This window comes from Elephas maximus, chromosome 4 (assembly GCF_024166365.1).
Source record: "Elephas maximus indicus isolate mEleMax1 chromosome 4, mEleMax1 primary haplotype, whole genome shotgun sequence".
Lineage (NCBI taxonomy): Eukaryota > Metazoa > Chordata > Mammalia > Proboscidea > Elephantidae > Elephas > Elephas maximus.
Genome location: NC_064822.1, coordinates 94,233,938 through 94,249,654, shown reverse-complemented (window position 1 = coordinate 94,249,654; position 15,717 = coordinate 94,233,938). Strand labels below are relative to the sequence as shown.

The 15,717-nt window shown below is 38.2% G+C and overlaps 1 protein-coding gene across 1 annotated transcript in view; it reads left to right on the top strand.

Annotated features, from left to right (window-relative positions):
• SLC2A13 (solute carrier family 2 member 13) overlaps positions 1 to 15,717 on the top strand; it is a 380,110-nt gene that overhangs the window by 279,935 nt on the left and 84,458 nt on the right. Inside the window, exon 6 of the mRNA XM_049882832.1 lies at positions 15,420 to 15,540. Within this exon, the coding sequence (XP_049738789.1) occupies positions 15,420 to 15,540 (121 nt within the window). The remainder of the gene's footprint in view (positions 1 to 15,419; positions 15,541 to 15,717) is intronic.

The following is a 15,717-nucleotide window of genomic DNA, read 5'->3' as shown; positions in this document are numbered from 1 at the left end:
GTAAAAATGTCTATTCTACCAAAAGCCATCTATACATATAACGCACTTCCGATCCAAATTCCAATGTCATATTTTAAGGGGATAGAGAAACAAATCACCAATTTCATATGGAAGGGAAAGAAGCCCTGGATAAGCAAAGCATTACTGAAAAAGAAGAAGAAAGTGGGAGACCTCACTCTACTTGATTTCAGAAGCTACTATACAGCCACAGTAGTCAAAACAGCCTGGTACTGGTACAACAACAGGCACATAGACCAATGGAACAGAATTGAGAACCCAGATATAAATCCATCCACATATGAGCAGCTGATATTTGACAAAGGCCCAGTGTCAGTAAATTGGGGAAAAGATAGTCTTTTTAACAAATGGTGCTGGCATAACTGGATATCCATTTGCAAAAAAATGAAACAGGACCCATACCTCACACCATGCACAAAAACTAACTCCAAGTGGATCAAAGACCTAAACATAAAGACTAAAACGATAAAGATCATGGAAGAAAAAATAGGGATAACCCTAGGAGCCCTAGTACAAGGCATAAACAGAATACAAAACATTACCAAAAATGATGAAGAGAAACCAGATAACTGGGAGCTCCTAAAAATCAAACACCTATGCTCATCTAAAGACTTCACCAAAAGAGTAAAAGACCACCTACAGACTGGGAAAGAATTTTCAGCTATGACATCTCCGACCAGTGCCTGATCTCTAAAATCTATATGATTCTGTCAAAACTCAACCACAAAAAGACAAACAACCCAATCAAGAAGTGGGCAAAGGATATGAACACACATTTCACTAAAGAAGATATTCAGGCAGCCAACAGATACATGAGAAAATGCTCTCGATCATTAGCCATTAGAGAAATGCAAATTACAACCATGATGAGATTCCATCTCACACCAACAAGGCTGGCATTAATCCAAAAAACACAAAATAATAAATGTTGGAGAGGCCGCGGAGAGATTGGAACTCTTATACACTGCTGGTGGGAATGTAAAATGGTACAACCACTTTGGAAATCTATCTGGCGTTATCTTAAACAGTTAGAGAACTACCATACAACCCAGAAATCCCACTCCTCGGAATATATCCTAGAGATATAAGAGCCTTCACACAAACAGATATATGCACACCCATGTTTATTGCAGCTCTGTTTACAATAGCAAAAACCTGGAAGCAACCAAGGTGTCCATCAACGGATGAATGGTTAAATAAATTATGGTATATTCACACAATGGAATACTACACATCGATAAAGAACAGTGACGAATCTGTGAAACATTTCATAACATGGAGGAACCTGGAAGGCATTATGCTGAGTGAAATTAGTCAGAGGCAAAAGGACAAATATTGTATAAGACCACTATTATAAAAAAAAAAAAGATCTTGAGAAATAGTAAAAAGTGAGAACACATACTTTTGTGGATACGAAGGGGGGAGGGAGGGAGGGAGAGGGTTTTTTATTGATTAATCAGTAGATAAGAACTGCTTTAGGTGAAGGGAAAGACAACACTCAATACATGGAAGGTCAGCTCAATTGGACTGGAACAAAAGCAAAGAAATTTCCGGGGATGAAATGAATGCTTCAAAGGGCAGCAGAGCAAGGGCGGGGGTCTGAGGACCATGGTTTGAGGGGACTTCTAAGTCAATTGGCAAAATAATTCTATTATGAAAACATTCTTCATCCCACTCTGAAATGTGGCGTCTGGGGTCTTAAATGCTAACAAGCGGCCACCTAAGATGCATCAATTGGTCTCAACCCACCTGGAGCAAAGGAAAATGAAGAACACCAAGGTCACATGACAACTAAGAGCCCAAGAGACAGAAAGGGCCACATGAACCAGAGACCTACATCATCCTGAGACCAGAAGAACTAGTTGGTGCCCGGCCACAATCGATGACTGCCCTGACAGGGAGCACAACAGAGAACCCCTGAGGGAGCAGGAGATCAGTGGGATGCAGACCCCAAATTCTCATAAAAGGACCATACTTAATGGTCTGACTAAGACTAGAGGAATCCTGGCGGCCACGGTCCCCAGACCTTCCGTTGGCACAGGACAGGAACCATCTCCGAAGACAACTCATCAGACATGAAAGGGACTGGTCAGTGGGTGGGAGAGAGATGCTGATGAAGAGTGAACTAATTATATCAGGTGGACACTTGAGATTGTGTTGGCATCTCTTGTCTGGAGGGGGAATGGGAGGATAGAGAGAGAGGGAAGCTGAGAAAATTGTCACGAAAGGAGAGACTGAAACGGCTGACTCAATAGGAGGAGAGCAAGTGGGAGTACGGAGTAAGATGTATGTAAACTTATATGTGACAGACTGATTGGATTTGTAAACGTTCACTTGAAGCTTAATAAAAGTTAATAAAAAAAAAAAAAAGAAGAAGTTCAGACTATTCAGCAGAAACCATGCAGTCAAGAAGGCAATGGGATGACATATATAGAGCACTGAAGGAGAAAAACTGCCAGCCAAGGATCATATATCCAGCAAAACTCTCTCTCAAATATGAAGGCGAAATTAAAACATTTACAGATAAACACAAGCTTAGAGAATTTGCAAAAACCGAACCAAAGCTACAAGAAATACTAAAGGAAATTGTTTGGCCAGAAAACCAATAATATCAGATACCAGCACAACACAAGGTCACAGAACAGAACATCCTGATATCAACTCAAATAGGGAAATCACAAAAACAAATTAAGATTAATTTTAAAAAGAAAAAAACGCTCAAAACGGAATCATTGAAGTCAATATGTAAAAGATCACAATAATCAAAAAGAGGGACTAAATACAGGTGGCATAGAACTGCCATATGCAGAGGGATACAAGGCGATATAGGACAATACAAGTTAGGTTTTTGCTTAGAAAAATAGGGGTAAATATTAAGGTAACCACAAAGAGGTATAAGAACTTCATAAGTCAAAATAAAAAGCAAGAAAAACGTAATGACTCAGCAAACATAAAGTCACCTACTATGAAAATGAGGAACACACAATTTACAAAGAAAAACGTCTCAGCACAAAAAAGTAAGGGGAAAAATGAAATTGTCAACAACACACAAAAAGGCATCAAAATGACAGCACTAAACACATACTTACCTATAATTACGCTGAATGTAAATGGACTGAACGCACCAATAAAGAGACAGAGAGTCTCAGACTGGACAAAGAAACACGATCCGTCTATATGCTGCCTACTTAGACTTAGAGACACAAACAAACTAAAACTCAAAGGATGGAAAAAATGTATCAAGGAAAAAAGCAGGAGTAGCAATATTAATTTCTGACAAAATAGACTTTAAAGTTAAATCCACCACAAAGGATAAAGAATGACACTACATAATGATTAAAGGGACAATTGACCAGGAAGATGTAACCATATTAAATATTTATGCACCCAATGACAGGGCTGCAAGATACATAAAACAAACTTTGATAGAACTGAAAAGTGAGATAGACACCTCCAAAATTATAGTAGGAGACTTCAACACACCACTTTCGGAGAAAGACAGGACTTCCAGTGAGAAGCTCAATAAAGACACGGAAGACCTAATTGCTACAATCAACCAACTTAACCTCAGAAACTTATACAGAACACTCCACCCAACAGCTGCAAAGTATGATTTTTTTTCTAGCGCACATGGAACATTCTCTACAATAGACCACATATTAGGTCAGAAAACAAACCTTTGCAGAGTCCAAAACATGGAAATATTACAAAGCATCTTCTCAGACCACAAGGCCATAAAAGTGGAAAGCAATAACAGAAAAATTAGGGAAAAGAAATCAGATACATGGAAACTGAGCAATACCCTGCTGAAAAAAGACTGGGTTATAGAAGACATTAAGGAGGGAATAAAGAAATTCAGAGAGTGCAGTGAGAATGAAAACACTTCCTATCAAAACCTCTGGGACACAGCGAAAGCAGTGCTCAGAGGTCAATTTATATCGATAAATGTACACATACATAAAGAAGAAAGAGCCAAAATCAGAGAACTATCCCTACAACTTGAACAAATAGAAAGTGAGCAACAAAAGAATCCATCAGGCACCAGAAGAAAACAAATAATAAAAATTAGAGCTGAACTAAATTAATTAGAGAACAGAAAAACAATTGAAAGAATTAACAAAGCCAAAAGCTGGTTCTTTGAAAAAATTAACAAAACTGATAAACCATTGGCCAGACTGACTAAAGAAATACAGGAAAGGAAACAAATAACCCAAATAAGAAACGAGATGGGCACATCACAAAGGACCCAACTGAAATTAAAAGAATCATATCAGATTATTACGAAAAATTGTACTCTAACAAATTTGCAAACCTAGAAGAAATGGATGAATTCCTAGAAAAACACTACCTACCTAAACTAACACAATCAGAAGTAGAACAACTAAATAGACCCATAACAAAAAAAGAGATTGAAAAGGTAATCAAAAAACCCGCAACAAAATAAGCCCTGGCCCAGATGGCTTTACTGCAGAGTTCTACTAAACTTTCAGAGAAGAGTTAACACCACTACTACTAAAGGTATTTCAAAGTGTAGAATATGATGGAATACTACCTAACTCATTCTATGAAGCCACCATATCCCTGATACCAAAACCAGGTAAAGACACCACAAAAAAAAAAAAATTACAGACCTATATCCCTCAAGAACATAGATGCAAAAATCCTCAACAAAATTCTAGCCAATAGAATTCAACAGCATATCAAAAAAATAATCCACCACAACCAAGTGGGATTTATACCAGATATGCAAGGCTGGTTTAATATTAGAAAAACCATTCATGTAATCCACCATATAAATAAAACAAAACACAAAAACCACATGATCTTATCAATTGATGCAGAAAAGGCATTTGACAAAGTCCAACACCCATTTATGATAAAAACTCTCAGCAAAATAGGAATTGAAGGAAAATTCCTCAACATAATAAAGGGCATCTATACAAAGCGTTTTTTTATACAAAGCCAGCAGCCAACATCACCCTAAATGGAGAGAGCCTGAAAGCATTTCCCTTGAGAACGGAAACCAGACAAGGATGCCCTTTATCACCGCTCTTATTCAACATTGTGCTAGAGGTCCTAGCCAGAGCAATTAGGCTAGACAAAGAAATAAAGGGTATCCGGATTGGCAAGGAGGAAGTAAAATTATCTCTATTTGCAGATGACAGGATCTTATACACAGAAAACCCTAAGGAATCCTCTAGAAAACTACTGAAACTAATAGAAGAGTTTGGCAGAGTCTCAGGTTATAAGATAAACATACAAAAATCACTTGGATTCCTCTACATCAACAAAAGGAACATTGAAGAGGAAATCACCGAATCAATACCATTCACAGTAGCCCCCAAGAAGATAAAATACTTAGGAATAAATCTTACCAAAGATATAGAAGACCTATACAAAGAAAACTACAAAGTACTAGTGCAAGAAACTAAAAAGGAGCTACTTAAGTAGAAAAACATACTTGCTCATTGATAGGAAGACTTAACATAGGAAAAATGTCTCTTCTACCAAAAGCCCTCCTCTATACATACAATGCACTTCCGATCCAAATTCCAATGACATTTATTAATGTGATGGAGAAACAAATCACCAACTTCATATGGAAGGGAAAGAAGCCCCGGATAAGTAAAGCATTACTGAAAAAGAAGAAGAAAGTGGGAGGCCTCACTCTACCTGATTTTAGAACCTATTATACAGCCACAGTAGTCAAAACAGCCTGGTACTGGTACAACAACAGGCACATAGACCAATGGAACAGAATTGAGAACCCAGATATAAATCCATCCACATATGAGCAGCTGATATTTGACAAAGGCCCAGTGTCAGTAAATTGGGGAAAAGATAGTCTTTTTAACAAATGGTGCTGGCATAACTGGATATCCATTTGCAAAAAAATGAAACAGGACCCATACCTCACACCATGCACAAAAACTAACTCCCAGTGGATCAAAGACCTAAACATAAAGACTGAAACGATAAAGATCATGGAAGAAAAAATAGGGACAACGTTAGGAGCCCTAATACAAGGCATAAACAGAATACAAAACATTACCAAAAATGACGAAGAGAAACCAGATAACTGGGAGCTCCTAAAAATCAAACACCTATGCTCATCTAAAGACTTCACCAAAAGAGTAAAAAGACCACCTACAGATTGGGAAAGAATTTTCAGCTATGACATCTCCGACCAGCGCCTGATCTCTAAAATCTATATGATTCTGTCAAAACTCAACCACAAAAAGACAGACAACCCAATCAAGAAGTGGGCAAGGGATATGAACACACACTTCACTAAAGAAGATATTCAGGCAGCTAACAGATAAACATGAGAAAATGCTCTCGATCATTAGCCATTAGAGAAACGCAAATTAAAACTGCGATGAGATTCCATCTCACTCCAACAAGGCTGGCATTAATCCAAAAAACACAAAATGATAAATGTTGGAGAGGCTGCGGAGAGATCGGAACTCTTATATACTGCTGGTGGGAATGTAAAATGGCACAACCACTTTGGAAATCTATCTGGCATTTTCTTAAAAAAGTTAGAACTACCATGCAACCGAGAAATCCCACTCCTCAGAATATACCCTAGAGAAATAAGAGCCTTTACACGAACAGATATGTGCACACCCATGTTTATTGCAGCTCTGTTTACAATAGCAAAAAGCTGGAAGCAACCAAGGTGTCCATCAACGGATGAATGGTTAAATACATTATGGTATATTCACACAATGGAATACTATGCATCGATAAAGAACAGTGACCAATCTGTGAAACATTTCATAACATGGAGGAACCTGGGAGGCATTATGCTGAGTGAAATTAGTCAGAGGCAAAAGGACAAATATTGTATAAGACCACTATTATAAGATCTTGAGAAATAGTATAAACTGAGAAGAACACATACTTTTGTGGTTACGAGGGAGGGAGGGAGGGAGAGGGTTATTTACTGATTAGTTAGTAGATAAGAACTACTTTTGGTGAAGAGAAGAACAATACTCAATACACGGAAGGTCAGCTCAACTGGACTGGACCAAAAGCAAAGAAGTTTCCGGGATAAACTGAATGCTTCGAAGGTCAGCAGAGCAAGGGCAGGGGTTTGGGGACTATGGCTTGAGGGGACTTCTAAGTCAATTGGCAAAATAATTCTATTATGAAAACATACTGCATCCCACTTTGAAGTGTGGCATCTGGGGTCTTAAATGCTGACAAGCGGGCATCTAATATGCATCAATTGGTCTCAACTCACCTGGATCAAGGGAGAATGAAGAACACCAAGGTCACACAATAACTATGAGCCCAAGAGACAGAAAGGGCCACATGAACCAGGGACTTACATCACCCTGAGACCAGAAGAACTAAATGGTGCCTGGCCACAACCGATGACTGCCCTGACAGGGAGCACAACAGGGAACCCCTGAGAGAGCAGGAGAACAGTGGGGTGCAGACCCCAAATTTTCATAAAAAGACCAGACTTAGTGGTCTGACTGAGACTAGAGGAATCCCAGCGGCCACGGTCCCCAAACCTTCCGTTGGCCCAGGACAGGAACCATTCCCGAAGACAACTCATCAGACATGGAAGGGACTGGACGATGGGTTGGAGAGAGATGCAGATGAAGAGTGAGCTACTTGTATCAGGTGGACAGTTGAGACTGTGATGGCATCTCCTGTCTGGAGGGGAGATAGGAGGGTAGAGAGGGTTAGAAACTGGTAAAACCGTCACCAAAGGAGAGACTGGAAGGAGGGAGCAGGCTGACTCAGGGGGAGAGTAAGTGGGAGTATGGAGTAAGGTGTATATAAGCTTATATGTGACAGACTGACTTGATTTGTGTACTTTCAGTTAAAGCAGAATAAAAATTATTTTAAAAAAAAGTGTATGGTATGACAGGACAGAATAAATTATTTATTTTAAATTGTATTCCTTAAATTAAGTCATAATCCCTTCCCTTGAAGAGCTTATAATCTCAAAAGGGTTTTTAACCCAGGCTGATCACCCCAATCACTTATTTAAGGTTCAGATATATGTTCTTCATCTTCTGTGTAATAAAGAGTGTAAAGGTGTAATATTTCCATCAAAAATAGGTTAAAATGAAAATAAAGCTGTGATTAACAAGGGCAAACCTAAGCTATTAAGAACATTGTTATCTAAAAGAATGGTCAATTCCCCATATTTTTCCAGGTTCCTTGGCCACTTTTAGAGATGGATGCAAGCACATTTATTATCTGTGTTATAAAACTTTCATCCAGCATATTTGTACTATGCTAATCCCAAGACCCCCGCGTGTCTGTCAGTTTGCCATACTGTTGGGACTTGCATTTTGCTCTGAGGCTGGAAGCTATGCCACCAGTATTCAAATACCAGTAGGGTTACCCAGGATGAACCGGTTTCAGCTGAGCTTCCAGACTAAGACAGACTAGGAAGAAGGACCTGGCAGTCTACTACTGAAAAAAATTAGCCAGTGAAAACCTTATCAGTAGCCCAGAACATTTTCTGATATATTATAGTGCTGGAAGATGAGCCCACCAGGTTGGAAGGCACTCAAAAGACGTCAGGGGAAGAGCTGCCTCCTCAAAGTAGAATCAACCTTAATGCCATGGATGGAGTCCAACTTTTGGGACCTTCATCTGATGATGTGGCATGACTCAAAATGAGAAGAAACAGCTGCAAACATCCATCAATAATTGGAACATGAAACGTAGAAAGTATGAATCCAGGAAATTTGGAAATCATCAGAAATGAAATGAAATGCATAGACATCAATATCCTAGGCATGAGTGAGTTGAAATGCACTGATACTGGCCATTTTGAATCAGACATTCATATGATCTATTATGCCGAAGATGACAAATTGAAGAGGAATGGCCTCACATTCACCATCAGAAAGAACATCTGAAGATCTGTCCTGAAGTACAGTGCTGTCATTGATAGGATAATATCCATACGCCTACAAGAAGACCAGTTAATATGACTATTATTCAAATTTACGCACCAACCACTAAGGCCAAAGATGAAGAAATTGAAGATTTTTACCAACATCTGCAGTCATGCAGTCAAGATGCATCGATAATTACTGGCAATTGGAATGCAAAACTTGGAAACAAAGAAGAAGGATCAGTAGTTGGAAAATATGGCCTTGCCAATAGAAACAGCACTGGCGATTGCATGATAAAATTTTGCAAGACCAACGACTTCTTCATTGCAAATACCTTTTTTCAACAACATAAACAGCAGCCATAAATGTGGACTAGCCAGATGGAATGCACAGGAATCAAATCGACTGCATCCGTGGAAAGAGACAAAGGGGAAGCTCAATATCATCAGTCAGAACAAGGCCAGGGGTCGCCTATGGAACAGACCATCAATTGCTCATATGCAAGTTCAAGTTGAAGCTAAATAAAATTAGAACAAGTCCCCAAGACCCAAAGTATGATCTTGAATGTATCCCACCTGAATTTAGGGACCATTTTTTTATCAAGAATAGATTTGACACATTGAACAATAATGACCAAAGACCAGATAAGTTGTGGAATATTGTGGAATGACATCAAGAACCTCATACATGAAGAAAGCAAGGGGTCATAAAACAGATAGGAAAGAGAGAAAAGACCAAAATGAGTGTTAGAAGAGACTCTGAAAATTGCTCTTGAATGTAAAGTAGCTAAAGTGAAAGGAAGAAATGATGAAATAAAAGCTGAACAGAAGATTTCAAAGGGCAGCTCAAGAAGACAAAGTATTATAATGAAATGTGCAAAGACCTGAGATAGAAAACCAAAAGTGAAGAACATGCTTGGCATTTCTCAAGCTGAAAGACTGAAGGGAAAATTGAAGCTTTGAGTTGCAGTATTGAAAGATTCTATGGGGAAAATATTCAGTGACACAGGATGCATGAAAAGAAGATAAAAGGAATACAGAGTCACTGTACCAAAAAGAATTGCTCAACATTCAGCCATTTCGGGAGGTAGCATATGATCAAGAACCAATGGTACTGAAAGAAAAGGTCCAAGCTGCACTGCAAGCATTGGTGAAAAACAAGGCTTCAGGAATTGACAAAATAACAATTAAGATTTTTCAACAAATGAATGCAGCACTGGAAGTGCTCACTGGTCTATGCTGAGAAATTTGGAGGACGGTTACTTGGCCAACCTACTGGAAGAGATCCATAATTGCACCATTCTAAAGAAAGGTGATCCAGCTGAATGTGGAAATTATTGAACAGTATCGTTAATATCACACAGAAGTAAAATTTTGCTGAAGATCATTCAAAAACAGCTGCAGCCGTGCATTGACAGGGAACTGCAAGAAATTCACGCTGGATTCAGAAGTGATTGTGAAACAAGGGATATCATTGCAGATGACAAATGGACCCTGGCTGAAAGTAGAGAATACCAGAAAGATGTTTACCTGCGTTTTATTGACTATGCAAAGGCATTTGACTGTGTGGATCATAACAAATTATGGATGACACTGTGAAGAATGAGAATTCCTAAACACAAAATTGTGCTTATGAGGCAGTCGTTAGAACAGAACAAGGGGATACTGCATGGTTTAGAGTCAGGAAGGATGTGTGTCAGGATTGTATCCTTTCACCATGCCTATTCAATCTGTATGCTGAGCAAATAATCTGAGAACCTGGACTATATGAAGAAGAATGGGGCATCAGGATTGGAGGAAGACTTATTAACAGCCTGAAATATGCAGGTGACACAACCTTGCTTGCTGAAAGTGAAGAGGACTTGAAGCACTTACTGATGAAGATCGAAGACTACCACCTTCATTGTGGATTATACCTCAATATAAAGAAAACAGAAATCCTCACAACTGGGCCAATAAGCAACATCTTGATAAACAGAAGAAACTGAAGTTGTAGAGGATTGCATTTTACTCAGATCCACAATCAGTACCCATGGAAGCAGCAGTCAAGAAATCAAAAGATGCATTGCATTGGGCAAATCTGCTGCAAAAGATCTCTTTAAAGTGTTAAAAAGCGAAGATGTCCCTTTAAGGACTAAGGTGCACCTGACCCAGCCATGGTGTTTTGAGTTGCCTCATATGCATGTAAAATCTGGACAATGAATAAGGAAGATCAAAGAAGAATCGATGCCTTTGAATTATGGTGTTGGCAAAGAATATTGAAGAACCAGGAACTGCCAGAAGAATGAACAAATCTTTCTTGAATGAAGTACAACCAGAATGCTCATTAGAAGCGAGGATAGCAAGACTTTGTCTCACATCCTTTGGACGTGTTATCAGGAGGTACCAGTCCTGGGAGAAGGGCATTGTGCTTGTTTGGTCAAGTAGCGGGTCAGTGAAAAAAAGGAAGACCCTCAATGAAATAGTTTGACACAGTGACTGCAACAATGGGCTCAAGCTTAAGACCAATTGTGAGGATGGCCCAGGACCAGGCAACGTTTTGTTCTCTTGTACATAGGGTCACTATGAGTTGGAACTGACTTGATGGCAGCAATAACAATCCCATGATCTCAATTGGATTGATTTAGGTTTTTATTTTTCAAAAAAAATAGTCAATATTGCAAATATATTATGGTCCTATGGTCCATCCTTAGAAACTCTGGTGGCATAGTGGTTAAGCGCTACGGCTGGTAACCAAAAGGTTGGCAGTTCGAATCCAGCAGGTGCTCATTGGAAACCCTATAGCACAGTTCTACTCTGTTCCATCCAACAGATACTATCTGGGAGCTGCTATATGCCAGGCACTAGAATTGGACACAAGTAAGTTCCAGGCGTATCACATTAGAGTTTACATTCACCATGGGAAACAGATTGTTTATTAAGTGTTATGAAAGAAGACTTACCATGTTCTTGCACGTTGTAAGATATCAAAGTTTCCTAGTTGAAAAATATTCAGAATATATTCTTACCTGTCCCACAGCAATACTTTATAGAAGCAATTTGGGAAAATACTTAGGGACCCAGGTTCTTTTATAAACAGGTTAACATAGAACTTGTGGTTTGTTTTGCTTTTGTTTTTTGTTTTGTTTTGTTTGAGGAGAGAGGAATGGTTTTCATAACAGGACTAACATATCTCCTCTCTTCATGAGGGATAGACCTTTTTTTGTTTGTTTTTCAATTCAGGGCTTGATAAATGTAATGCCTTAAAGTATTACTAGTACTAGTTTGAATTTTAATCCAACAAGGAGAAAACAAGCTGTGATTTCAGGTCTGTGGCTTTACTGAGCCAGTTTGGCAAGACAGACTTTTGGTCTTACTTCAATCCTCCTGTTCCTTCAACTCTTTTCTATTTTGAAAGCATACTGCAGCTATCCCCGATGATCATGATAGTATAATAACTAACATTTTATAGCACTTTCAGCATTACAAAAAGCTTTCAAATACATTATGACATTTAAAATTCACTGCAATTTTGCAAGGTATTTTCATTAAGGCCTTTTTTACAGAAGAGAAATTGTACTTTGGAAGGTCATGTGCCTTGTCCAAGATCACAGTCAATAAACAGCAGAGATAGAACACCAGTCTTCTGATTTCAAGAGCACCATGGCCCCACAGTGCTTGACTTGACTTATTCCTATACCTTAAACTTGTACATCTCAACTGTTATTTAATTTCATGCCCACACAGTTGTCCATAGTTCTTCTATCCATTCCTTTAATAAAGTTTTTGACTATATCTTAATTAAAAAAAAAAAAATCTTAATTATCTTAATTAGCTTTACTGTATTTGTACACAAACAACACATGCTTTCTCTGTTTGCCAACCGTGCCCTCCCCTCATGAGGTATTTTTGTAAGCGTGCTATGCTAATTTTTTTTTCACAGCAACCTGTAAAAAAAAATTGGCACAGTGGTGCTTATGAAAATAGCTCGTGAGGAAAGGGCACAGTTGGCAAACAAAAGTAGGAGACACAGGTTTTTTCCGTAAAAGTGCAATTAATAAAAGCTTTGCTACCCAAGGTAACTCTGGTGGTGTAGTGGTTAAGAGCTACGACTGCTTACCAAAGGGTCAGCAGTTTGAATCCACCAGGCGCTCCTTGGAAACTCTATGGGGGCAGTTCTACTCTGTCCTGTACGGTCTCTATGAGTCGGAATCGACTCGATGGCAACGGGTTTGGTTTTTTTTTTTTTGGTTTGCTACCCAAAGAAGATATACAAATTGCCGAAAAACACGTGAATAGATGCTCAACTTCATTAGTTATTTATTAGGGAAATTTAAATCAAAACCACAGCGAGATACCACTTCATTCTCACTAAAAAAAAAAAAAACTCATTGCCATCAAGTCAATTCCGACTCACAGTGACCCTATAGGACAGAGTGGAACTGCCCCATCACACTCACTGTTTTTTTTTAAATAAATGGAAAATAACAAGTATTGGCAAGGATAAGGAGAAACTGGAACCCTGATATATTACTGGTGGGAATGGAAAATAGTAGAGCCTTTGTGGAAAATAGTCTGGAAGTTCCTCAAAAATTAACCATAGGACTACCATATGACCCATTACTTCCACCCCTAGGTATACAGGCAGTCCCTGAATTACAAACATCTGACTTACTTACAATGCGTACGTAAAAACCAATCTCTGTAATACCTATTATATTAAAAATTCAAGGTACATACAATGGTTCATAATAACAAACACACAACTTTGTGACGCACATCAAAACATTATTACTATTACTGTACTGTGTTAAAGAGGTTTCAGTGTATCTGGAAGTGTTTCTTTAATGTTTTTTATGCATAGAAAGGTACACTATATACTATAAACTAAGACAAACAGTTGACTAACAAACATTAAATACAAACCATACCTAACTGTTCCAACTTTACGTATAAATTCTACTTAAGGACAGGCTTAGGAACGGAACTCCTTTGTAATCCGGGAAATGCCTGTATACCCCAGATACTTAAAAACAGGGACTCAGATACATGCTTGTACACCAATATCCATTGCAGCATTATTCTCAGTAGCCAAAAAGTTGAAACAACCCAAATGCCCATCAACATATAAGTAGATAAAAGTGTAGCCTATACATACAATGGAATATTATTTAGCCATAAAGAGAAATGAAGCTCTGATACATGCTTTTACATGGATGAACCTTGAAAACATTTTGCTGAGTGAAATAAGCCAGACACAAAAGGGCAAATATATGATCCCACTTACATGAAATATCTGGAATAGGCAAATGCATAGGGACCAGAGTTTATTAGTGACTACCAAGTAGGAAGAGGGGAGAATGGGAAGTTATTGCTTAAGTGGTAGTGAGTTTCGGTTTTTCTGTTTGAAGAAGTTTTGGAAATAGTGGTGATGTTTGCACAATATTGTGAATGTAATTAATGTCACTGAATTATACACTTCGAAATGTTTAAAATGGAAAATTTTCTTATGTATATTTTACCACAAATTTTTTTTAAAAAATCCTTGCCACTGTATAAATGTTCTACCTGAGTTTCATATTTTAAACATATTGCCCCATTCAAATAAAGAGTGCCAATTAATATGGCAGTATTTTCTTTCTCCTTTCTTCTTATGACCCTTTTTTGTGTATCCTTACAATGTCTGTTGTTCCAGCAACTTGCAGACTTTCTTATTTACCATCAGGATTTCTATCAGACTTATAAAGGGGCCCTTTAGATATGAATAATCACCTTTGCCCACTGCCATTGAGTCGATTCTGACTCATAGCAATCTTATAGGACAGAGTACAACTGCCCCATAGATCTTCCAAAGAGCAGCTGGTGAATTCAAGCTGCTGATCTTCTGGTTAGCAGCTGATCTCTTAACCTCTGTGCCACCAGGGCTCCAATCATCATTACTATACCTTAACATCAAAGATAAATATTCCATTTTTAAGAACGACAGGAAAGACAAATAAATACATATAATTTATCAAGTCTAGCACTTAAAGCCTTTAAAATGGTACCCTTTTTTAATAAAGAAGTCTCAAATGTTTTAAAAATATTGTTTGTTGCTTTTTAATTTACTGGTTTAGGTCATGCTCGATCACTGCTGTTAGAACAATTTCTTAACCCTGAAAGGAACAGTAGGTGGAAACCTGCTGCCTTTCACACTTTCAGCATGTTGGGTACTCATTGTTGGTTACAGTAATTGATTTTGAGACCGTTAGTAGTCCATGGTGTTTTTCTGTTTTGTTTTAGAAAATCTCTTCCCGTCTACTGCGTGGCTAGTATTTGCTTTGAATTTCACTCGTCACGTCTCACATGAATGTGCTAATGACTTTTTCTGATAATTTGTTTCTATATTACGGGCATTTTTTTTTTTTTTTAAATCCAGGGAAGATAAATCAGTGTGTTTTCTCAGAGGTATGTCTTGCCAAACAAACATAGTGTGCTTTGGAAGAATATGGTCAACTACCCTATTTTCTGATGTAAACCTTTTTTTTTTTTTTTTTCCTCTTCTTTTAAGGTACTACCGTTGCACTCATTATTCTTGCTTTGGGATTTCTGCTGTCAGCCCAAGTTTCTCCACTCATCACTTTTAAACCAGTTTCTCCTTCAGGTCAAAACACTACTTGCACGAGATACAGGTGAGATTTCATTATGTTCCTCTTTCTGTACTTAACTCTGGTCACTTTTCTGTTTGCTTTTTTCTAAAATTTGAGATGTATAGAAGCATACCGGGTACCCAGCCTTATGGGGTAAGGGAAGAAGAAGAACAGCATGTGCAGACATGACAGTGAAGGTTTTTAAGGAAAAGTAAGCTG